This window comes from Euphorbia lathyris, chromosome 6 (assembly GCF_963576675.1).
Source record: "Euphorbia lathyris chromosome 6, ddEupLath1.1, whole genome shotgun sequence".
NCBI lineage: Eukaryota > Viridiplantae > Streptophyta > Magnoliopsida > Malpighiales > Euphorbiaceae > Euphorbia > Euphorbia lathyris.
In genome coordinates this window covers 60,950,952-60,975,493 of record NC_088915.1, presented here as the reverse complement: position 1 = coordinate 60,975,493, position 24,542 = coordinate 60,950,952, and the positions used below count along the sequence as shown (strand labels likewise).

Genomic DNA, 24,542 nt, shown 5'->3' with positions numbered 1-24,542 from the left:
GGATGAATACTTAGGAGAACCAGGATGCCATTTAATATTTTAACATATATTCTATAAACTAATTAGATTTCGGAAATGTTAGAAAATGTCAAAGTTAATCTATCGTGGAAGTTATGAAAATCACAACTTGAGCAATTATTTAAGATGGTGAAGAACCTGAATTAATAGAAGCAAGCAGAGTGTTAATGAGCTAGGATGGTTAGCAAACTGTTCGAATTCGGCTCGGTCAAAACTTGGTTCGAGTTTGGGATAGGCTTGAGACATTTACGAGCCAATCGGAGATTTTTTAGGTTCGGTTCGAAAGCTGATGAGCAGGTCCGACTGATTTTTTAACTACTATATTTTTTATATGTTAAATTTGTTGTAAACTTACGGGGTGTTTGTTAGGAGGGATATAGGAGGTGGGATATATAAAAAAAAACACGATATAAGTTATCCCGTGTTTGTTTGAGAGATAGAAAAATGAGACGGATAAGTCTCTTATCCCTCAAATCTTATACCCAAGAGGGGTGGTATAAGGAGGTTGGATAAGATCCTGCGATTTTAATAGGATGAAAAAGTCCGTCTTATCCCTCAAATTAACCTTATGTAGTTTAAATAAGGTTAAAATAGTAAAATGTAGGGTAATTAATTTATTAGTCCCTATATTTTGACAAAACACACTGTTTAGTCCTTGTATTTTCAAAAACACATGATAAAGTCCATAACTTTTTTCTCAATGAACTGTTTAGTCCCTAACATTTTTCTCGGTGAACTGTTTAGTCCCTGCCGTTAGACTCTCATGAAGATTTTGTTAGTCAATTTGGATTTGCGTTCTTCTTTTCCTTTCCTTTAAACTCTAATGCATCTGAAATCAACTTTGAATGTTCTTCTTCTTGATTTTCTTCTTAATCGTTCAAATTCGTATTCATTGGGTCTTTTCTTTTTCTTGTTCTCCATACAAATAACTTCTTTTAAATTAGACTTTCTCTTCTAAAGTTTGAAGGTAAATAGTAAAGGGTAATTTAGTCATTTCTGAAGTCATAAACGGTAAAAAAAATATAACAAACAGACGGAAGGACTAAAACAGTTCATTGATAAAAAGGTTAGGGACCTTACCATGTGTTTTTGAAAATACAGGGACTAAACAGTGTGTTTTGTCAAAATATAGGGACTAATAAATTAATTACCCTAAAATGTATTATTTTATCCCTATCCCCATCCTACATATCAAACATTGATTAATAATTCTCGACTATCATTTTTTTTTTATCATTATCCCTATCCCGACATTTATCCTTATCCCTATTCCAATAAAATACCAAACGCCCCGTTAAAACTATATGGTTGTAGACTTTATATTAAATTTGACTTGTTAGCATAACTATATTTCTTTAATCCTATAAGTTTTGGTTGTTGATTATATGTTAATTTTTTTTAAAGTTAATTTAATATTTCCGTCATTAGAAAGCTAAAATTAGATGATAAAATACTAAATAAGATACAATGAATAAATTAAAATCAAGTCATTTGCGAGCTTTTCTCGAGTCAAGTCTATTTCGATCTCGAATCGAGCCTAAACAATTATAGGTTGTCGAGCTTCGATCTCAAATCAAGCCTAAATTATAGGCTCATTGAACTTCAAGCTCAAGCTGAGTCTGATTTCTTCGGTTCTCGAGCCGAACCAAACCTACTTAGGTTCGGTATTGATTCGACTCATTGACACCTCTAAAAGCAAGTAGGAAGTTACTCTCAGCATCCATATAGAGGAGAAATCAAGTTGAAAAGACCAATTAAACACACAATCAAAACAAAGCTCTAGCAAATTTGCTTTAGACTTCACCATTCTTTTAAGTGCTTGTTCTTCGAATTTCTTTTTATAGACATTTAGTTGAATTTCAGTCCAAGTATATTATCTTGCAATTTATGTTATTTTGTTCGGTATTTCTTAGGGCAAATTACATACGTGACATACAACATTTGTCTTATTTCACAATTTTACCACCTTAAAAGTCAAAAGTTAACTGGTTAACGCGAAGTCAATACGCCACGTCGGCAATTTTGTCTTTTAGAGATCTCAAATTGCTGATGTGGCACGTTGACTTTGCGTTGATCGATCGTAATTACTGGCTATATACTTTAATAGAAGGCCACCAAAAGACATGTTCTACACCATGTATGTAATTTACCCGTATTTTGAGGTCTCTTTTATTTCTAACAATCTTTTAATTTTCAGAAGTCAATAGACGCAATTTTATTTCATAGTTCGAGAATACTATAATTTTTTGGCAAGACTACATTTTCCAAAAAAGAGCCAAACAACTTATAAAATCAAATGTGTATATACATATACATATACATATAAATGCAGAAATATGAGTAATTCAGTACGGTTTCTTTACATTTTTTTTTATCAAACTGAACTAAATATCAAAATACACTTACCATGGAATCAATTGAACTAAAAGTTTTAGCTCGTACTTAAAGCTCAAAAATAGCTTTTATATTAAACTTTAACAAACCCAGGTGTGAAAAAACTGAATCAACACACACCTAGTAGTCGGATTCTTCACACACACCCCATCACTCCCTTCTCTCATGCATAACTTTGTGCTTGTATCTCAGCTATGTCCGTATCATCCACCAGCCTCACAAAAGATACTAGAAAATATTTGTTTTTTTTATATAAAAATGTCATATATCATTGCATCAGATTAAAAATACAGATACAACATAAAAAAAAAAAATTAAGAGTAATAAAACTTCTCACCCATACAGGCTACAACCAGTACAAGATCCACAAAAAGAATAAAAGAAGTTACAAAAAGCAGTCAAAAGACTACAAAGAGAATTAAAACAAAAAAGTAAAAATACAACAAAAATAAAAATCATATTCTTCTCATAAATCGAAGCTCATTGAAAAACTATGTAATCCGGAAAATACTTGATGAGAAGTTTACCAACATGATTGCCGATCAGATAGGATGATGAAAATAGACACGACAAGTTTAGGACTACCAGAAGCCACCATTAACTAATTACCAATTACAAAGCTCGTTCCGCTTCCTAATAACTTCTAAGAATGCAAACAACAAAATATATATATGCTTTAACAGCCTCATCATGATTTAATGTTTTTTTTTCTTTTTTTTTTTACCAGAAGCCAAAGTGCATACATCATCCAATAAAGCATATAGTACACTATCATACTGAAGGAAATGGTGGGAAGAAATGGAGTTATGAACAAACGTATACAATGAAACAATACCAAAAATAAAAGAAAATACACAGACAAGGAAATGAAAGATTGAATGATGTGGTGTGAGCAACCAATTAAAAAGCTAAATTTATATTTTGACAACAAATGAGACATTTTGACTTACAATACACAGAAAAGAGTTGAGAGAATTAAGTGGCCTCCACAGATAGTATCTCAAGTTCAGCCCACCACAGCGGAGAAAGTCTTGGAGTTGCTTGATCTGGTGAAATAGCAATTACCTCTCTCAATTTGGTGATAACATCCTTCATTGTTGGTCTTTTCCTTGGATCTGGTTGTATACATTCTTGGATCACCCCGCAGACTACGTCCAGCTCGTTGTTCTTGAATGCCTTAAGGGTTGGATCAATCATGTAGCTGATCGACCGGCTATCATTCAAATATTCAGCAGCCTGCAAAGTTCACATTTTTATGCCTAAATCAATCTGTTATATCATATGTCAAAGCAAACTAAGTGCTCTTAGATTGTAGAATTACCCATTTCTCTAAGGGTCCTTGTTCTTTTGAGTACGGAAGCTTCCCTGATATGATCTCAAGCAACAGAATTCCAAAACAATACACATTTGTGTCTGGATCAGCCAAAGGTGGCAACACAGAATGCTCTAATTCACTATCACTAGATATTTTCGGCCTTGATGGTCGCGCTGGCGAGAAAAATACCTCTCCAATCTGAGTAAAGTCATTCCATTCATAAAGATAGTAGGAGAAAGAAACAAGATGCAACACATTAAGACAACCTATCAGAAGGGATATATTTGAATGTTTACCTTAGCAGCATAATCATCTGTAAGATAGATTTGAGTTGAATTCAAGTTAGAATGCGCTACTGGTGGATTTAAATCATGGTGCATGTATTTCAAGCAATATGCGATGCCCATGATAATCCTCATCCTCATAGACCAATCAAGATGTTCCATTTCCGTAACTGAAAAAGAACAGATTAGTTGTTTCAGAATTCTAGATAACAATTTACCACTGTTAAACAAACTAATCGAGTGAATTACTGTGCAGATGCTCAAAGAGGGTTCCGTTTGGAGCATATTCAAACACCATCATCCTATCGAAAGGTTCATTCTCCTCGAGGTAGCCGATTAGATTGACAAAGTTTTTATGGTTGACACGGGACAGAGTATCAATCTGACATGAACAGGAAAAAGGAAGAAAATTAAATAGAAAAAGGCAATATAATCTGCTAAGTAACTAGAAAAAGAGACGCACCTTTTTCCTATATGATATCTCAGCGTTCTTTGACCAGTCTTTGTAAGAAGCAACTAACGTTGATGAAACAGCAATCTCAACTCCACTGGACAGGGTTCCCTTGTACATAATGCAACCGTCACGAGTGTCGATTATGTTGCTGAAATCCTCACAAGCAGTTTCCAGTTCTGGTCGATTTAGCTTGGGGACCCCTGAATTTAAAATGAAAAATACAGTTCGAATTAATTATTATCAGAATACTAATATATTGCAATGCAATCCAAAGCCATGTCATAGTTTTCGCTCTCTCTTTTTAACTACATCATGAAGTTCACCTGTAACAAATGCTTTCTGCAGCTGTCCACTCAATCCAGTCTTCCAAGGACCTATGGTTGTGACGCCTCGTTTACGGACAAAAACGAGCACGGCTACAGAAACAATAAACATGGAAAATGCAAAAGGTATAACCAAGAAATAGATCCATTTATGTTCTGAAGTTGCACTGCTTGTAGATTGCGGAACACTTTTTGCAGAATAAGCACTTTTCGCCTGTGGAGAATTAACAGGCACTGGTGGGGGGGAATTGATGTTCTTTGCATTTGGTATAGCTCGGAAACTCCCACTGCTTTGACTAGCCTGTAAAGTAATGACCTGAGTTGAGGAAGATCCAGCTGCAGGTGGAGCCGCAAGGTTACTGGATTTTTCAAATAGTCTACGACGTACAGAATTAACAATGATCTCTATATTTTGAAATATTTGCAGCTCAGGTGAACCTGATCAAAGCAAGAAATGAATTAGATTATCACTCACATGAAATTTAACTTAAAGCTCGGATCCTCTTATACTCACTGGGCAACTTCGTAGAGCAGTTTCCACCACATTCAGGCTGAGAATCCTTTCCAAGCTTGAACCTTGTAATATGGTTAAAGACCTTAGTTTATAGAATATGATAAACATCTTCACTAGTGCATATATGCATGTGTTCACATACAGAAGATTCTAGATATTACTAATTAATAAGCCCCGTTAATGGCTGTATTATTGGGTTTTGAGACGGAAAGATGAGTAGCTTACATACCCATTTCCCACCTTTCTACTTATACAGCCAATTGAAGGGGCTGCAGCACATGCAAGTTTTTTTATCAAATTGCAAATCAGAAAAACAGTTAAGCCTCCCAATCTTTACAGAACTGTTTCCTTCAAACTTATCATGACAAAGCAACCTAACGTACAGCTGGTTTTAGGCTACAAAACTACGGAATGTATTGTTGTAATCAATGAAATAAACTACAAACAAACTCACAAGCATTTTAGTGATGGCAATCTTAGTATTTCTACTGGAACTGTTCCGTTGAAGTTATTATCCCTCAAGTCTAGCAGCTCGAGCATTTTGAGTTCTCCAATCTCTTCAGGAATGGTGCCAGAAAAACTGTTTTTACTAAGTACGCTGTAAAGAAAGCATAGCCAAAAGACAATCCAATTAGATTCAATACCACAGCTAAGTGTCTACAATAGAATCTTTACAAATCTTCAAATACAAATCTGTTCCATTTACATTCAAAACCACAAAATTGCAAAACTCAATTAGGATCATTACAGAGATTTTAGGTGAATAAGTTTGCCAAGTTCAGGTGACAAAGTCCCTTCCAGCTGCAGCTCATTAAAATCTCTACAAGTAGACAAGACTATTACAACCAAAAAAAGTCCAATCTTTTGACAATGCATAGCTCTCATCAAGCAAGAACATAAGAGGAACTTACAATATTCGCACTTTACCCGCAACACATTGAACATGAGGCCACAAGCAAGGATCATTATCCATTGGATTCCAGTCCTTCAAAGCACCAACTGGATCATAACTCACTCTTTCCCTAAATTTCAACAAAACTAATCCTGCATTCACCCCACATTGAGTAGATATATCAAAACCAGATTCTACAATTCTCATCTTAGAACACATGAATACTAGAAAATGCAAAGAAAAATGACAATTACCCTCATCATTGAGTGACAAAGAAGCCTGAATTGGAAGAAGAATAATCAAAGCCAAGAAGTGGAATCCATATGAGTTCCATCCATCCCCCATCTCTTGATGAAGCAACACAGGCAGTGGAGGCAGCTATGATAAGAAGAAATCGCCAGGTTTTCTTGTCAAAACCACCCCCTCCCTCCTCAACTCACAGCCAACAATTACTATTGAATATATTTTTACAAATAACTATACAAGTTACAACACTATCTTAGAAATTCAAATTGTTGATGTTTGTCTATGATGATCATATCGGGGTCCCTCATTTTTCCTTTAATCTATTATCTCTAAATTTTTGTTTTCATTCGAAATTACATATCCTGCCTCAGCAGGCCAACAACATAAATCTTTACCTCCCAAAATGGATTGGAGCTGAAATCCAAAGAAACAAGAACCACAAAAATATGTTAATTTCCATGGAATTGATAGAAAAAGATACTGCATTTAGAAAGGGAAACAAAGAATCAAGGAATCCCCTCAATAGCAAGCAATCTAAAAGACAGAAAAAGAAAAAGGGGCAATAGAATTTACCAAAAACAAGTAGCTTGTAATGCTGGTGTTGTTGAGGGCAATATTGCAATTCCAATGTTGTTGTAGAGAGAAAGAAATGTGATGGATGGGGGTGGTGATGGGAAAGAGGAAGATAGAGATTAAAAAAGGCAGCAAATGAAAAAAATATAATTTAGAGAATATAATTTGAAAAAAAGAAAAGATGAAATATTTTTCAAAAACTGCCCCTTGGAAGGATGATCTCAGAGGAAGTCCCTCAATGTAAGGTTATTTTGATAAATAGTTTAAAGATTTGCATTATTTTCTTACCCAGATTTTCTTAATCTCTGGCTTTTTTTTTTCTCTGATGTTTTTTTTTTTTCTTTGATTGATCTTTTTCTGTTTTCTCTCTCTTTCTCTCTCACCTCTCTACCCCCCACCATCCACCCCAAGAACCTGTCTTCTGTTTTCCATTTTGTTTAGTTTTTTTTTTTTTTTTTTTGGCTGGGCCGTATCTATTATTTTAATATTTCATAGATGATTTGGTAAGTTAGGTAGGACCCAAAAAATAACGATATCTAGATTTATATATATGGCTTCGTGCGTATCTGTTTTCTTTTTCGGCAAAAAAGAACATACGGACCCTCCTAGTCATTCAGCCCCATATTTCATTTCAACTTACTGAAAAACCTCTAATAAATAAAATTCTGCTAATTTAATTTTAATATTTTTAAAAAATATCAATTTTAGTTGTGTGTTTGAAAATTTTTGAAAAAACTGGTTTCTCTGTTATTTAACGGTTACATCGGACATTCCAAACAAGTTTGTCGATAAATTGAAACAATTTCGTACGTTTTTTTTATTATTTGTGATAACATCTACCATGAAACATGAAGGACTAAATCAAAGATATTCCCTTGCGAAGAGGGCTTGAGGGAAATAAAATTCCGCCTCCAAGATATATATGGCGTACAGATAGGAGTACGGCGTCATCTTGAGCATTCCCTCAAACGATCTGCCACACGGCGCATAACAAGAATACGATGTCGTCTCGTAAGGTCTCCACTTATGATCCGCCATAGTGGAAAATACGGTGTCGTGCCAGAGATTCTTACAAAGACCCGCCCAAGAGGGGATTCGCCTCATATGGTAATCCGCCTCTAGAGGAAACAGATGATTGTACGACGTAACTCACTATCACTTAACTAGCATTAATGATAGCTCAGAACCTGTCAAAACCTAGAGGTTAAAGGATGGAGTTAAACTACATTGAAATAACATTACTCTCCATTAAAGGAATATTAAAGAGAAGGTTATTACAGTTTTCACTCAAACCTGTATAAATACCCTTGTAACATGACAAAGAAGGTACACTTACACACTCTTCTTAGCTTTGTTTTGTCATTACAGTTTATTCTTTTAAGAAGTTTACTGACTTAGGCATCAGAGTGCCCCCGGAGACACTTACTTGGCGGCGAATCTAGGCTTGATTCTGAGCCCTCACCTTTTTTGAACTCTTCACACCATGTCCAAGCGGGGGGTGGAAAGTCATATCACTTTTTCCAAGTTAAAAGGGTATTCGCCCTTTCACAGTAAGATGTCGAATGTCCATCGTTGGGAGCAAATATTTTTCTTTGTAAAGATAGAGGAAGGCGTACCCCTAGGGTTTCCTGCTGGATGGAACTATAGACCAAAGGAGACGACGAATCAGAAATTTTACCTTACCCAAGAAGAGAAGAATACCCTGCGAATGCTTCGATCTCTCAAGCATGATTTTTGGGCGTATGACCAAGCTTTGGCCATTATGAACTCTGGCGAACCTCTAGTGATGATACAGGATAGAGAGATCCGCTACAATTCTTTTAAAGCTTTTGAAGGTATCTTCTGCACCTTTTTGATCCGTTTTATTGACCAGTTTCTGTTCTTCGCCCCTTCTTGCAGGGGGAGAATTAACACCAATGATGTTATTGCAGAGAGGCGAAAGCTTCAGGCAGCTCTGATCGCCCAGGAGAAAGCGAACGTTGTGCTTAGTAAGAGGGACGGGAAGCGTCCTGCAACCTCTAGTGCTCAATCCCCTCTTTCTTCGAAAAAGGCTAGGGCGGACGGTCGTCTTCCGGAGCAAGCTTCTCAAGCTGGCGAATCAGACCAGCAAATGATTCCTGCAAAGACTCCCAAGGTCTCCTTATTCTCTTCTTCTTTTTCTCAGGTATGCCTTTTTTTTCTATGTTTTTTTCTACAGGGAATATCAGAATTTACCCTTGCCCTTAATCTGTTCTTTCATCTCTTTAGTCCTCGAAGCCTGATCTTGGTGGATATTGGTTGTCCACTTATGGCCCAGGGTTGGTTCTAGCTTCGGAGCATGTAATGCATGACATTGAAGAGGCTATCGGTAAGCTCCCTGTTGTTCTGGAGACGAGGGCCAAGTACAAGACCCATTCCCACCTTAAAATGATCAAGCGTCGAGCTTTGGCGGTATGTGATTTTCTTGATCTTGACATATTGTTTATAACTCCTTTTTTTAACTTTACTCTTTCATTACCTCCTTCAGACCATTGATCATTGTAATGTTGTGGAGGCGGACCTTGCTGTGAATGCAGTGAACGAAGCCCGTCTCAAGGACCTGGAGGATGAAGCCTCCCTTGCCAAGTCTAATGCCCAGGCGGCAAGTGCCTTGGTGTTAAGCCCAAAATATACCTAAAATATCATATATAAATACGTTAAATTTACATTGAAATCGTGCTAATTATATTCACTTAGAGTACTTTTACGTCTTTATATACTTCTTTGATGCAAGGTACTTAATTATTTGGTTAAATCCAAATAGGAGCTAAAACGGAGCAAAAACGAGGGAAAAACCTAAGTTACGTGCCAAAAGTACGTGTTAATCAGAAGACCGATTCAAGGAGACGAGAAGCAGCCGATAGACGGGGGAGAACGTCCCTGTCGCGATTGAGATTCTCAGAATCTCAGTCGCGATATGCTAATCTCAAACACTGAAGATCGAAGTTTTTCAGCTTTCTCCATTGCCCCCTGTCTCGGTTGAGATTCTCAGAATCTCAGTTGAGATAGCGAAGAATTCTGCACAGCTTTCACATGTCAGAAATCCAAAAAACGCGTATGTTCGTTTGGATAAGAGCGACCCTTCACCAGCGGACACAACCCTTCAATTACAACCATTCACCAACTATAAATAAGTGATTCATTTCAGAATTCAAGGGTGGATTAAGTTGGTTAAGCGGGTTATGAGAGTTGTTATTATGTTGAAGAAACTCTGACTCAGAAATGAGTTAGATTAGTTTACACTTCTGTAAAAGCAAACTTGTTGTACACAAGTTGTTCTTAGATTAGTTATAAACACAGTAGTGATTAGTTTAGTTTTAAAGATTGTTCAAAGACAAGTTCACATTCTGGTAGTGGACCTAGCGGTCTCTATTCCGAAGATTCAGCGAGAAGAACTAACGGCTGAAGCGCAAAAGGGTCTGACAAACCTACGGAGTTTGAGGGAAAGATTGACAACCCGGATCTCAAAGATTTCATCAAAATGCTATCCATGTTTCTTCCTCTCTGTTAATTTGTGAAGATTCACAATTCACTAATAATTCATTTATCTTATTCAATATATTCTTCCTGTTGTTATTTTGATGTTATTCTGACAAAATGATTTTCAAAGTAATAAACTGGTGTTTTCATTAAAACGTTTTACACAATTATATTTACAAGGAAACTTTATTGAACACTAGAAAGAATTAGTTTTTATGGATGATATGATCGTGAGCGCGGCTTATCGGATATAAAATACTAATTTGATTAAGGTAGAAATCTGCTCCGATCCAGAGAGATTTCTACGGTTCAAAGCCCATTAATTGCGTAAATTCTTGAATTATTACATGTTCATAATCTTACCAAAGCTATAGTTGCTTTCTTTGCTTAATGCGAATAAGTTTTATACACTTTTTATTCTAAACACGAAAGTTTCTGTCTTGTAATCAAATCTCAAGACAGAATTGTTCTCTAAAGTTCAACATATAATTCTCATCTAGTCCTAACCAATACAAACCAATACAATTAATTAAACGATTTTCTTAAGTTAAACCTAAAGTCGAGAATAAAACTGAATTAAAATAAGTTTTAGTTAAAAAGCGTTCCCTGTGGGTTAGATATCTTTTATTACTACAAGCGTATACCGTGCACTTGCGGAAATCGCTCAACAAGTTTTTGGCGTCGTTGCCGGGGAACGCCAAAGTTTTTTTTTTAAGAAAATTTATATTTTTCGTGTTTTATTCCGAACCTTTATTTATATTTATTTATTTATTTATTTTCTAGTTTTATTTTATTTATTGAGGATGATCACTATGACTAAATCCTCGTTATTATTTAACGTTTGCAATTAGATATTTGCAGATAAAAAAAATCCAAGTTTTTTTAAATATAAACTGGAGATTTGATCATCAATATAAATTCACAGAAGGAGTCTACAGAAAAGAAATCCAGTATACAGATACATCAAAAGGGGGAGGAAATTTTTGAACCAGCATGTCAGACGTGACAGATGATTTTCCCAGAAAAATTTACCTTTTTCCAAACACCTTTAACCTTTTTCTATAAACTTAACCCTTCACCAAAACATCATTTCTCTTTGTAAAAAAATTATTCAATTCCTACGTTACACCCAAATAATTTCTTTTCTTTTACCATGTCATTTCCTTAAACACCTACATTTATCTCTCTAAGAAATAGCCGGTCAACTTTTCTCAGACAGATATATTAGAAAGTAGGAATAAGGAATACAGTCGTTGAGATTATCTTATCCCTCAGGAAGGAATTGTCGATTTTTACCATAGTTTCAACAGTTTCAATTCATGCACGTAGTTCTTGTTCATGAGCGAAACCAGAAGTTCGGGCATTCAACCGGAATCGGTAGATCCTTAAATTGAGAAAACGTAAAAAAAAAAATCTTATTTCAGGTAAGTTAGAATGGACAGGACCATTATTTAAAACAGGTCTAGGTAATTGACTCTGTCCATAATTTTGATTCTCCTTGAGAATTTTTAAGGATTATTACATTTTTAGTTTTTAATATTTCATATTCTAAATTTTACATTTTATTTTAGTTTAATTTTTATATTCATTTTTAGTTTAGCAATAATGATTAGATTAGAAATAAAAAAAAATTTCATTGAAAGATATTGAAAATATGCTATGTATTTTAAATATTTGTACTTAATGAGAAAAGTGTCTTTAGATTTAAAGAAATCTCAATTGAATTAAAATAACACATAATTTAAGTTTCTGATTGTATAGAGATTTTTAAACAAATCTCTACAGTGATTTTTATTTGACGTTTTATAAATTTCTGAACTTAATGAGAATTTTTAATTCTCAACTGAGATTTTAAAATTCTCTATAGAACTAGGGAGGACCAATGCAAAGCATTCCTTGCCAATGGGCAAGACGAGTCGCGATCGATATTCCAATTTCTCGCCCATGACACGCATAATTTTCAATAAGATATCTTTTGTTCTATGAAAATTAATTTATTTAGTTTTCATATTTTTAATTTTTAGTTTTCTTATCTTTTGTTCATAACTTTTATTTTTATTTTTATTTTTATTTATTTTTAGTTTATTTTATTTATTTTTTCATTTCTAGTTTTGTGTACAAATAAGTTTTGTAAAATAAAAATCAAATTTAGTCATGTTTTGAAATTTATTTCATAAAGAATAAAATGTTTTTGAAAATTTTTAGAAATCTCTGTTGAGATTCTAGAAATCTCAGTTGAGATTTGCAGTAAGTTTTATCCAAAAGGTATCAGTTTGACACCTTTTCATTTGCAACAGACACAACTTTTCACTTAAGTAACCTATAAATTCCATTCGATTTAGAATTCCTTTATTTCACTTCATCTCTTTCAGAATTCTGAATTTCTTTCTTCATTTCTAAAGGTTACAGACACTTTAATTCTCAAATATGACTACCTCTCTGAAAAATTCTAAGAAAAATACTTCTGCTCGTAGCAAGCGTGTTGACATTTCAAAACGCTATGGAGCATGGTTTCCCATCTACAATCATGATGAGGGACGATGATATTTGAGGTTTAGATATGTACAGTTTTGTGGAATGTTGTATAAGGACGAGTTCCTGAATAAAGAACTCGGGATCAGCGATGATATGAATCGCTATCTGACAAACTTAAGATGGATCAAGTTTGCATAAATGATGTTTCCTATTATTGGAAACTAGGTACTAGAGTTTTTGTCTACTGTTCGTTTCGTCAACAAGAGGCGTGTTCGTCTCAGTTTTCGTTGTGAGGGTAAGATATTCACTTTTTGATATCCTGAACTTCATGCTTGGTTTGGTTTTCCACCACGGGACACCACTCTGCACCATCCTGGAAGAGATATGACTTCTACATATGTATGGAGAATGTTGATGGGATTTTGGAGATTCAATCCAAGTCTTGCCTACAACAAATCAATAAATTCTAACTCCATGCTGTATCTTCACAAATTTCTCTGTCATAGTTTGTTTGGTCGAGTCAGAAGCAGTGTCGTCCAATATATAGATTTGTATGTTTTAGGAGATATTTTCCAAGGCAACACAGTTAATTCCTCAAAGATTTTAATGGAGGGATTAGTTGCCGCTTCACGTTCGAAGAATCAGAAAATATGGTTTGGGAATATCATATGTGGGATAATTCTGGGTACCAAGGGATCAGTTTCTGTTTCTTGGACTGATAAGGAACCATTTCCTATTCTTAATTACGAGTTTTTGGAAAATGAGGGACTTGTAAAAAGAGTTTTTCGTCCTGGTCCACAATTTCTTTCTCCTGGAGAAAGGCAAATCTTCATTCAAGCGAAGATTGACAGGGCCAATGCACGCCATATTCCAATTCATAGGGATATTGTTTAAATTTATATTATTTGTTTGTAAATAGTGTACATATGTTTGCTGTTTGTATGCATAGATGTTTTTTTTATGTATATATTGTTGGTCCCGTGTGATTAGTTCCAAGGGGGGGTTAGGAACTAATGTAACTTTTTCTCTAATTAATCTTGTTGACTTGATAATTTTGGTGAGTTTATTAACTCAGCTTTGGTCAGCTTGGCCGATCTTAGTGTAAGACAGCTTTAGTCAGATGTTGACTAAGACTGTTTCACTTGTGAGTTGGGAATTGACACTTTAGTGGTCAGCTTCCAACTCAGCACTCTGATTTACTCAGTGTCAGCTTTAAACAATTTATATGCTGAGTAAATATAACAAGTAACACACGCACATATATATATTTTAAGAGAGTTAGAAATTACTCAGTATCACTTATCTTGGTTCGGCCTCTCCGCCTACGTCCAGTCCCCAGACTTCTCCAGGCTTTTAGAATCCAATACTGAGCTCTTTAAGGGTAGAGCACAAACCGGTTACAAGGCAGTTGAATATGCAAGAGTACCTTCCTCTATTCATCTACTCAACTCCTACTAAGTGCTACAACCCAGCACTTAGATTTCTCTACCACTGAGTATTTACAACCAAACACTCAGCACAACACTCTCAATTCACAATTGATACAATTTGCTCTTTTTCAGATAAAGAACACTTTAGATGATTACAAAACAATTAATCTAGCATTTACACAGAAATAGAAAGTTAGTGTAAGATTTCTTTCTTGTTTTTGAGTGCTTTGAGCTTGTATTTTTCTCTCTTGTATTTTCTGTAAATTGGCAATGATCCAAGAGGATTGCTTGTCCTTTTATAGTTGAACTTTGAGGATCAAATGATTTGAATTTGATTTGTCCGTTGAATCCAAAACGGCTCTTTTGGGGGACAACCTTCTGGTCAGCTTCAGATGTGCAGGCCAATCATGTTTTCTGGTTTCTTCAGATGTCAGGCTTGTCTTCTTCCTACAGACTTTGTCTTCATGCGGCAGTTTGTCTTATAGCAACAAACAGTTGACCCATGCACCTTGGAATTTGGCTTTTGCGTAATTCCAAGGCTTCTATTATTGGTGCAGACAGTTGTCGGATTTGTCTTTTAGCTAACGGATCATTCATGCTGTCCTGAAGATCACTCAGCTTTACTTCGCTAGTTATTGTTTTTTATTGTCACCAATTCTCATACTGAGTTCTTTTTCACTCAGCTTCCATGGTCAGCTTCGTTCTGCAAGATCTAGTTCTGAAGCAGACTTCTTTTATGCTGAGTTCCGTTCCACTCAGCTTCTTTGATTAGCTTCTTTCTTGAGCTGTTATTTTGAAGATGACTTATCTTCTCTTGTGCTGAATCGCTCTTCACTCAGCTTGTGTTGTGTTCTCATGCTGACTTTGACCTGTCTTAATTTTTATTTCCTTTTGCATTTATATTTATACTCAATATTGAACAAACAGATTAGTACAATTAAATCAAAGCACTTAAATTTAATTGTCTCTTAATCATGGATTAAACTTAAATGATTTTGTCAAATCAAAATCTTGTGGAAAGGTGTTTCAACAAACTCCCCCATTTTGATGTTGGCAAAAGATTTAATTTATGGAACTCATTATTGAAATTTCCCATGATTGAATTACATTTTATTCTTCTGAAATTACTCCCCCGTAAGGGTTGCATATATTGTCTTAACTTAACTCTAAACCTTCTAAGATTTAATTGAGTAATTAGGTAAGACATGTTTATACTGACTTAGTTCAATCCTAGAAGATCTAATTCAGATGAACCTAGGTCAATTTTCAGAAGAGTTTAATGTTTACTCAGTTTGATACATGAATAGTTTTGGTATCAGAGTTTATGTGCGGATGTATCAGAGGTAATGTGTCCTGAGTATATTTTTAATTTGAATTTATTTGTTTGTTCAATTTTAGAAAGATCAGCATATAGTATAATAATAAGCATCACTTATGGAAAACAATGTGAATGAAAAAGATGCTTAATATAAATGGTCAGCATACAAAAAAAAATACATAAGTTAATTTCTTAAAACTAAGCTTGAGCTACCCCTTTGCCTTTGTCTTTCCCCTTTTGCTTACTGCCCGAAGTTTCTTCTGCCTTTGGCTGAGTTCCATCAGCTTGTGCTTTCTCCCCCGTTTTGCCACCATCAGGCGGAGGAGGGATGTGTTGGTCCCTGGTAATTAGTTTCAAGGGGGGGTTAGGAACTAATATAACTTTTTTTTTTAATTAAGCTGACTGGAAGTTATTTTGAGAGTTTATTAACTCAGCTTTTGGTCAGCTTGGTGAGATATGTTTCAAGACAGCTTTAGTCAGATGTTGACTAAAGTTGTTTTCTTGTGAGTTAAGAATTGACACTCTTGGAGGTCAGCTTCTAACTCAGCACTACTTATTTACTCAAGGTCAGCTTAGACAATTTATATGCTGAGTAAATATAGCAAACAACACATACAATATAAGAGAGAGTTCAGAGATTACTCAGTATCACTTATCCTGGTTCGGCCTCTCTGCCTACGTCCAGTCCCCAGAGTCCTCCGGGCTTTTTGAATCCAATACTGAGCTCTTTAACGGTAGAGCACAAACCAATTACAGGGCAGTTGAATATGCAAGAGTACCTTCCTCTATTCGTCTACTCAACTCCTACTAAGTGCTACAACCCAGCACCTAGATTTCTCTACCACTGAATGCTTACAACCAAGCACTCAGCTTAACACTCTCAATATTCCTATTGATCACAGACTTGTTCTTTTTATGCTAAAGAACACTTTAGATGATTACACAACAATCAATCTAGCATTTACACAGAGAGTAGAAAAATTGGTGTAAGATCTTTTTGTATTTGAGTGCTTTCAAGATTTTCTCTCTTTGTATTTTTCTCTTGATGCTTCAGTGATAAACCAAGGTTCTTCATTGTCCTTTTAAAGAAGGAAATTGCAGATTTGGATCTTGAATTTTTGTTACCGTTAACACCAAAATGGCTCTTTTGGGGAACAATTTCTGGCCAGCTTCAGACTGCTCCGCCATTCCCTTTCTCTGTTTTCTTCAGGCGTCAGATTTGTCTTCTTGCGTCTGGCTTGTCTGTTTGTGCCAGTTGTCTTTTACCAATAATCCAATGACCCATGACTCTTGGAATTAGTCTTTTATGTGTCTTCGAGGTTCCAATTATTGGTGCAGAAGATTTGCAAACTTTGTCCTTTAGTGAACGGATCCTTCATGCTGTCCTGACAGTCATTCAGCTTTCTTCGTAATCTTCGGATGTTCAACTTCTAAGCTGAGTTCATTCTTGGTCAGCTCCGCTCTGTGTAACCGCTTCTGAAGAAATCTTTAACTTTAGTCAGCTTCGTTTTGCTTCTAAGTTCTACTCCACTCCGCTTACATTCTGTCATGCTGAGTTCCGTTCTACTCAGCTTTGCTTGTGCTGACTTTTGTCCTGTCTTTACTTTATATATATTTTTGCACTCAATATTGAACAAACACATTAGTACAATTAAATCAAAGCATTTAAATTTAATTGCCTCTTAATCATGGATGATTTTGTCAAATCAAAATCTTGTGGAAAGGTGTTTCAACAAACTCCCCCATTTTGATGTTGGCAAAATACATAATTACGGAACTCAGTTATAAGTTGCCCCATGATTGATTTTTGAAATGACTCCCCCGTAAGGGTTGCACATATTGTCTTAACTTAATTCTAAACCTTCCAAGATCTAACTGAATTAGACTTAAGACATTTGTGTATACTGACTTAGTTTGAGTTTTGAGCTTGTTTGGATTTAAGTCAGTTTTAACATTTTTGGAAGTATGCTGTCTCTCAGTTTATTGCATAAGTTGTTTTGGTGTTAATGTATACTGAGTGTGTTTAACTTTGTGATTTGTTTGTTCAAATTTTATTAGTCAGGTCAGGAAGAAAACTAATACTTGTTATATATTGACCTTTTTTTAAAAACACATACATTCAAAGACAGACAGGATATAAAGCTAAGTCCTAGATATTGACTAAGCTAGTTCTACTTCTTCTTTTTCTGAGCCGAGTGATCAGTATGAGCAATTCCTTTGCCTTTCTCTTTCTCTTTACTTCTAGAAGCATTACCTGCAGGCTGAGGCTGAGTTCCTTCTTGACTTGTCTCCCCCGTTTTGCCATCATCGGGTTTGTAGAGGAAGGTTTCATTTCGTGCTGCAGAGGAGAGATAATGGGAGTAGCGCTGAAGCCTTTTGGTTCTTTCACCCAAGCCATCAATGACTGGTACACTATCGTCCTGGATATGCCTAGGAACCCGAAGGGAGCTGCTGATCATGCTGAGGAGGCATTCATGGGATTTGCTCAGGCAGGTGAGTGAGCTTGTGATCTGACCAAAAGATTGATGGTACAGTTTTAGCAGAGCAGAATCATAAAACATGCGCTGGGCATTGTTGATGCGCATTGCCTTCATGATAGCTTGTGAAAAGCTCATGAGTTCACTGTTGGAGATTGGATCAACATCCATCTGGGCTCTGTCGATGTTGAGTAGTCTGACTGCTTCACTTAATTGGTCAATAGTGCACTGAGAAGAGGAGGATACTAAGTCACGTGTACTGGTCAGCTCAGTATGAAGCTTGGTGAAGCATTATTGAAGTTCGGCAGAGGTGGCAAACTCAGCATTTCCGGGTGGACTTGATTTGGTCAGCTCAGCATTCAGCTTGGTAAAGCAATCATGCAACTCAGCAGAGGTAGCATACTCAGTATAGGCAGTGGCACTAGATTTGGTCAGTTCCGCATTTAACTTAACAAAGTATTCGTGTAGTTCAGTTGAAGTTGCATACCCTGGATTGACTGCCGACAATTTTTGAACTTGCCCTTCAAGTGAATTCATATGGGTTGCCATTGTAAGCATCAGTTCAATCAGTTTTGCTATTTGCCCTTGATTCGGTTGCTGAGTTTGAACCGTAGTGATAACGCTAACCAGATCCTTTAGTCCTCGAAGTTCATTCAGAAGCTGAGTAATACCTGACAGGTGGGAGGACTCAGCTTGAGTAGATTGGTGACCATCAGCTTGAGTAGTATTGAAATCTTGAAGCAAGGACTGAGCAGAAGCAATGACACGGCGTCCGGACTCAGTAGCATTCAAGTATGCAAATTTATCAGCATTAGGCTCAGAGGCTGGTATTGAGCTTGATGGTGGTGGAGGAGGTGGTTCTTTGCCAGATTGAGTACCTTGATTGGTAACTGGACTTTGATGGATTTCTGGAGCTGAGTCATCAATATGTTGGGTTGAAGTTGGAGTTTGATTAGACAAGTTAATCTGCTCAGCTTGAAGAGGTGAAGTGGAAACAGAAAGTGTGTCACCTTGAGCAGCTTGGATTGGATCTGTAGGGTTTTTGGCTTGTTCCTCATCCTGAGTAACAGAGGCTTGTTTTTCTACAGGATTTTCTGGTGGTGACTCAGTCTCATTCGAGAAATATTTGAACTGGATGTTGGAGAGGTCTGTTGGTCCTTGGTAATTAGTTCCAAAAGGGGGGTTAGGAACTAATATAACTTTTTCGTGTTTTAATTAAGCTGACTGGAAGTTATTTTGAGAGTTTATTAACTCAGCTTTTGGTCAGCTTGGTGAGATATGATTCAAGACAGCTTTAGTCGGATGTTGACTAAAGTTGTTTTCTCTTGAGTTAAGAATTGACACTCTTGGAGGTCAGCTTCTAACTCAGCACCACTTATTTACTCAATGTCAGCTTACACAATTTATATGCTGAGTAAATATAGCAAACAACACATACAATATAAGAGAGAGTTCAGAGATTACTCAGTATCACTTATCCTGGTTCGGCCTCTCTGCCTACGTCCAGTCCCCAGAGTCATCCGGGCTTTTTGAATCCAATACTGAGCTCTTTAACGGTAGAGCACAAACCAATTACAAGGCAGTTGAATATGCAAGAGTACCTTCCTCTATTCGTCTACTCAAGTCCTACTGAGTGCTACAACCCAGCACCTAGGTTTCTCTACCACTGAATGCTTACAACCAAACACTCAGCTTAACACTCTCAATATTCCTATTGATCACAGACTTGTTCTTTTTATGCTAAAGAACACTTTAGATGATTATACAACAATCAATCTAGCATTTACACAGAGAATAGAAAGGTGGGTGTAAGATCTGTTTGTATTTGAGTGCTTTCAAGATTTTCTTTCTTTGTATTTTTCTCTTGATGCTTCAGTGTCTGTAGATCCAAGGTTCTTCATTGTCCTTTTATAGAAGGAAATCGCAGATTTGGATCCTTTGAATTGTTGTTACCGTTAACACCAAAACGGCTCTTTTGGGGAACAATTTCTGGTCAGCTTCAGACTGCTCCGCCATTCCCTTTCTCTGTTTTCTTCAGGCGTCAGATTTGTCTTCTTGCGTCTGGCTTATCTGTTTGTGCCAGTTGTCTTTTTCCAATAATCCAATGACCCATGACTCTTGGAATTAGTCTTTTATGTGTCTTCGAGGTTCCAATTATTGGTGCAGAAGATTTGCAGACTTTGTCCTTTAGTGAACGGATCCTTCATGCTGTCCTGACTGTTACTCAATTCTATTTGTTATCTTCGGATGTTCAATCTTCTGAGCTGAGTTGCTTCTTAGTCAGCTTCGTTCTGTTTAACCGCTTCTGAAGAAATCTTTAACTTTAGTCAGCTTCGTTTTGCTTCTGAGTTCTACTCCACTCCGCTTACATTCTGTCATACTGAGTTCCGTTCTACTCAGCTTTGCTTGTGTTGACTTTTGTCCTCTCTTTACCTTATATATATTTTGCACTCAATATTGAACAAACACATTAGTACAATTAAATCAAAGCATTTAAATTTAATTGCCTCTTAATCATGGATGATTTTGTCAAATCAAAATCTTGTGGAAAGGTGTTTCAACAAACTCCCCCATTTTGATGCTGGCAAAATACATAATTACGGAACTCAGTTATAAGTTGCCCCATGATTGATTTTTGAAATGACTCCCCCGTAAGGGTTGCATATATTGTCTTAACTTAATTCTAAACCTTCCAATGTTTAATTAGTTTTAAGACATTTGTGTATGCTGACTTAGTTTTAGATTTGAGCTTGTTTGGATTTAAGTCAGTTTTTCAAAAATATTAGAAGTATGTTGTCACTCAGTTTATTTCATAAGTTGGTGTTAATGCATACTGAGTGTATTTAACTTCTTGATTTGTTTGTTCAAATTTTATTAGTCAGATCAGGAAGAAAACTAATACTTGTTATATATTGACCTTAAAAAAAACATACATTCAAAGACAGGATATAAAGCTAAGTCTTAGATATTGACTAAGCTAGTTCTACTTCTTCTTTTTCTGAGCCGAGTGATAAGCTTGTGCAATTCCTTTGCCTTTCTCTTTCTCTTTGCTTCCAGAAGAATTACCTGCTGGCTGAGGCTGAGTTCCTCCTTGACTTGTCTCCCCCATTTTGCCATCATCGGGTTTGTAGAGGAAGGTTTCATTTCGTGCTGCAGAGGAGAGATAATGGGAGTAGCGCTGAAGCCTTTTGGTGCTTTCACCCAAGCCATCAATGACTGGTACACTATCGTCCTGGATATGCCGAGGAACCCGAAGGGAGCTGCTGATCATGATGAGGAGGCATTCATGGGATTTGCTCAGGCAGGTGAGTGAGCTTGTGATTTGACCAAAGATTGATGGTACAGTTTTAGCAGAGCAGAATCATAAAACATGCGCTGGGCATTGTTGATGCGCATTGCCTTCATGATAGCTTGTGAAAAGCTCATGAGTTCAGTGTTGGAGATTGGATCAACATCCATCTGGGCTCTGTCGATGTTGAGTAGTCTGACTGCTTCACTTAATTGGTCAATAGTACACTGAGAAGAGGAGGATACTAAGTCACGTGTACTGGTCAGCTCAGTATGAAGCTTGGTGAAGCATTGTTGAAGTTCGGCAGTGGTGGCAAACTCAGCATTGCCGGGTGGACTTGATTTGGTCAGCTCAGCATTCAGCTTGGTAAAGCAATCATGCAACTCAGCAGAGGTAGCATACTCAGTATGGGTAGTTGCACTGGATTTGGTCAGTTCCGCATTTAACTTAACAAAATATTCGTGCAGTTCAGTTGAAGTTGCATACCCTGGATTGACTACTGACAATTTTTGAACTTGCCCTTCAAGTGAATTCATATGGGTTGCCATTGTAAGCACCAGTTCAGTCAGTTTTGCTATTTGCCCTTGATTCGGTTGCTGAGTTTGAACCGTAGTGATAACGCTAACCAAATCTTTTAGTCCACGAAGTTCATTCAGAAGCTGAGTAATACCTGACAGGTGGGAGGACTCAGCTTGAGTAGGTTGGTGACCATCAGCTTGAGTAGTATTGAGATCTTGAAGCAAGGACTGAGCAGAAGCAATGACACGTCGGCCAGACTCAGTAGCATTCAAGTATGCAAATCTAGCAGTGTTAGACTCAGAGGCTGGTACTGAGTTTGATGGTGGAGGAGGAGTTGGTTCTCTGCCAGATTGTGTACCTTGATTGGTACCTGGACTTTGATTGATTGGATGAGCTGAGTCATTAACATATTGAGTTGAAGGTGGAGTTGAGGCAGGAGTTGGCTCAACTTGAGCAGTTTGGATTGGATCTGCAGGGTTTTTGGCTTGTTCCTTATCCTGAGTAACATAGGCTTGTTTTTCTACAGGATTTTCTGGTGGTGACTCAGTCTCATTAGAGAAGTACTAACTGGATTGTAGAGAGGTCAGTTTCAAGCTCATCAATAGGAAAGTCGTCCATGAGATCAATTTGCTTTTGCGCTTTCTTTTTGAGTCTTCGCCGTGTCTCAGCTCTTGGCGGTGAATGGTCCGTTCGAACACCTTCACAGGACTCAGTAGCAACTGCCTCTTCTACAAGTTGCTCAACATGACCCTCAACAACATTACTTTCTCTTTCTTCTTGCTCAGCATCATCCTGAGATTTCTCAACATTGGGATGTTCTTCCTGCTCAGTATTAGCTTCTTAGTGCTCAACATGTAGCTCTGTTTCTTCTACAGCTTCCTTTTCTTGGTCAGTTCCATGACCTTCAGGTTGAGTACAGTCTAGTGGGACAACTTCCACTATCTTTAAGGAGTTACCCTTTTTCTTTTTCTTTAAAGGGGATTCTGGAGTTTCTTCTTCCTCATCCTCAGGCTCTTCTTGCCTTTTTCTTTTCTCAGCTAACTCAGCTTGCTCCTTAGCCTTATCAGCTTTAGCTTTTTCTTTTGATAATAGCCTTACTTTCTTTGGGACTGCATGAATGTCATTTGAGCAGGTTTCTGTAGCCTTCCTCTTCTTCTTCCTCTGCTCAGGTTGAGCTATCTTAAGGGACTCAGTATGAGTCTCCACTTCTTTTTCAGGTTCATGTTCAAGCTCAGCATCTGGTTGCTCAGCTTCTTCATCTTCCTCAGCATCTCCAGCTCCTTCATATCCTTTCAAGGGTTGATTGAATAACAGTCCATCCATCAGAACTGCAGTGATTTCACTCCCCAAGCTACTTGTTTCATTTTTGTCTCGATTTGCTTGTCTTCGAGAATTTTAGTGATTAGAGACCCCAAACGGAGTTTCTTACCACCTCGTTGAAAAGCTCCAACTAGGAAGATGGGAAGATTGAGCGGAGTGTAGGTCAACATGTGCCAGATGAAGCACTATTCGAAATTTGATGCGGATGAAGCTGAGCTGAGTTTGGGGAAGATAAAGGTGGTCAGCATGTAGTGGACCATCTTTTGTTCTTTACCCATGCAGGTGCTGGGTATTTCACCCTTATGATCCTTGGGTTTACAGAACCCCTTGAGCTTCTCAGCCGTGTCTTTTGGCACTTTCTCCTTTGTCGTTCTAAACTGAATTCCTTCGTTTGGTAAATCTAGTAAGGTGGCTAGATAGGCAGGGGTTACTATGATTTTCTGACCTTTAACAGTGGTCTCCAAATAGTCAGAGTCATCTGCATCAACATGTAGATTCGAGTAGAATTCCCGTACTAACCTGGGATAGGTTGTTCCTGAAAGAGAGAAGAGACCTTTCCACTTGTTCTTCTCGATCCATTCACAGAAAGGTTTCTCAGACGAGACAAAGCTTGGAGAAAACCATCGGCATTTTAGAACCTCCAGATTGTTGACCTTTTTGTGAACTTTGATCATGGTTCTTTTCACTGGTTGTGAGGAGCCGGCGAGGTCAGCCTGAGTGGGTTTGTTTGAGGTTTGAGTTTTAGGGGTTTTGTCTTTGCCGGAAGCCATTGTTGAAGGTTTTGAGGTTTTAAGGAGAGAGAGAAGTTCGATTGCAGGAGATTACAAGCGTAGATAGTGAAGAGTGGGGATTCTTCCACTTTTTATATAGATTTACGGTGGCCCCTATTCATTAACTAGTCGTTTTACCTAGGGACGTTCAACCGACAAAGATTCTATCATTTATGACATCTTCGGCGCATGGGATTTGCCATTAATGTGCGTCTTTCCAAGGTGCCAAAGGTTACACGTGTAGGTTCATTTTACGCAAGTGGGTTTCTTTTTGATTTTTCTAGAATTCGAAGCATTTGTGATGTTGAGTGCTCATGTTTTGTCTATCTCGAAATAACTCAGCATACGTTTGGGCACTCAGTATGTGCTTCTACTCAGCATAGGATGAAGACTCAATATGTCTATTTACTCAGCATAGGATATTTACTCAACA

General features: G+C 37.0%; 1 protein-coding gene across 1 annotated transcript; it reads right to left on the bottom strand.

Annotated features, from left to right (window-relative positions):
- Nucleotides 1–3,152: 3,152 nt before the first annotated feature.
- Nucleotides 3,153–7,420, bottom strand: LOC136233934 (protein MALE DISCOVERER 2-like). The gene is made up of 12 exons (XM_066023665.1): nucleotides 7,014–7,420; nucleotides 6,449–6,854; nucleotides 6,214–6,346; nucleotides 6,051–6,122; nucleotides 5,757–5,900; nucleotides 5,303–5,364; nucleotides 4,789–5,226; nucleotides 4,475–4,665; nucleotides 4,261–4,393; nucleotides 4,024–4,181; nucleotides 3,734–3,925; nucleotides 3,153–3,648 (listed from the first exon to the last, which is right to left on the bottom strand). The coding sequence occupies exons 2-12, from the start codon at nucleotides 6,537–6,539 to the stop codon at nucleotides 3,388–3,390; spliced, it is 1,875 nt and encodes a 624-aa protein (XP_065879737.1). The 5' UTR covers nucleotides 6,540–6,854; nucleotides 7,014–7,420; the 3' UTR covers nucleotides 3,153–3,387.
- Nucleotides 7,421–24,542: the final 17,122 nt, after the last annotated feature.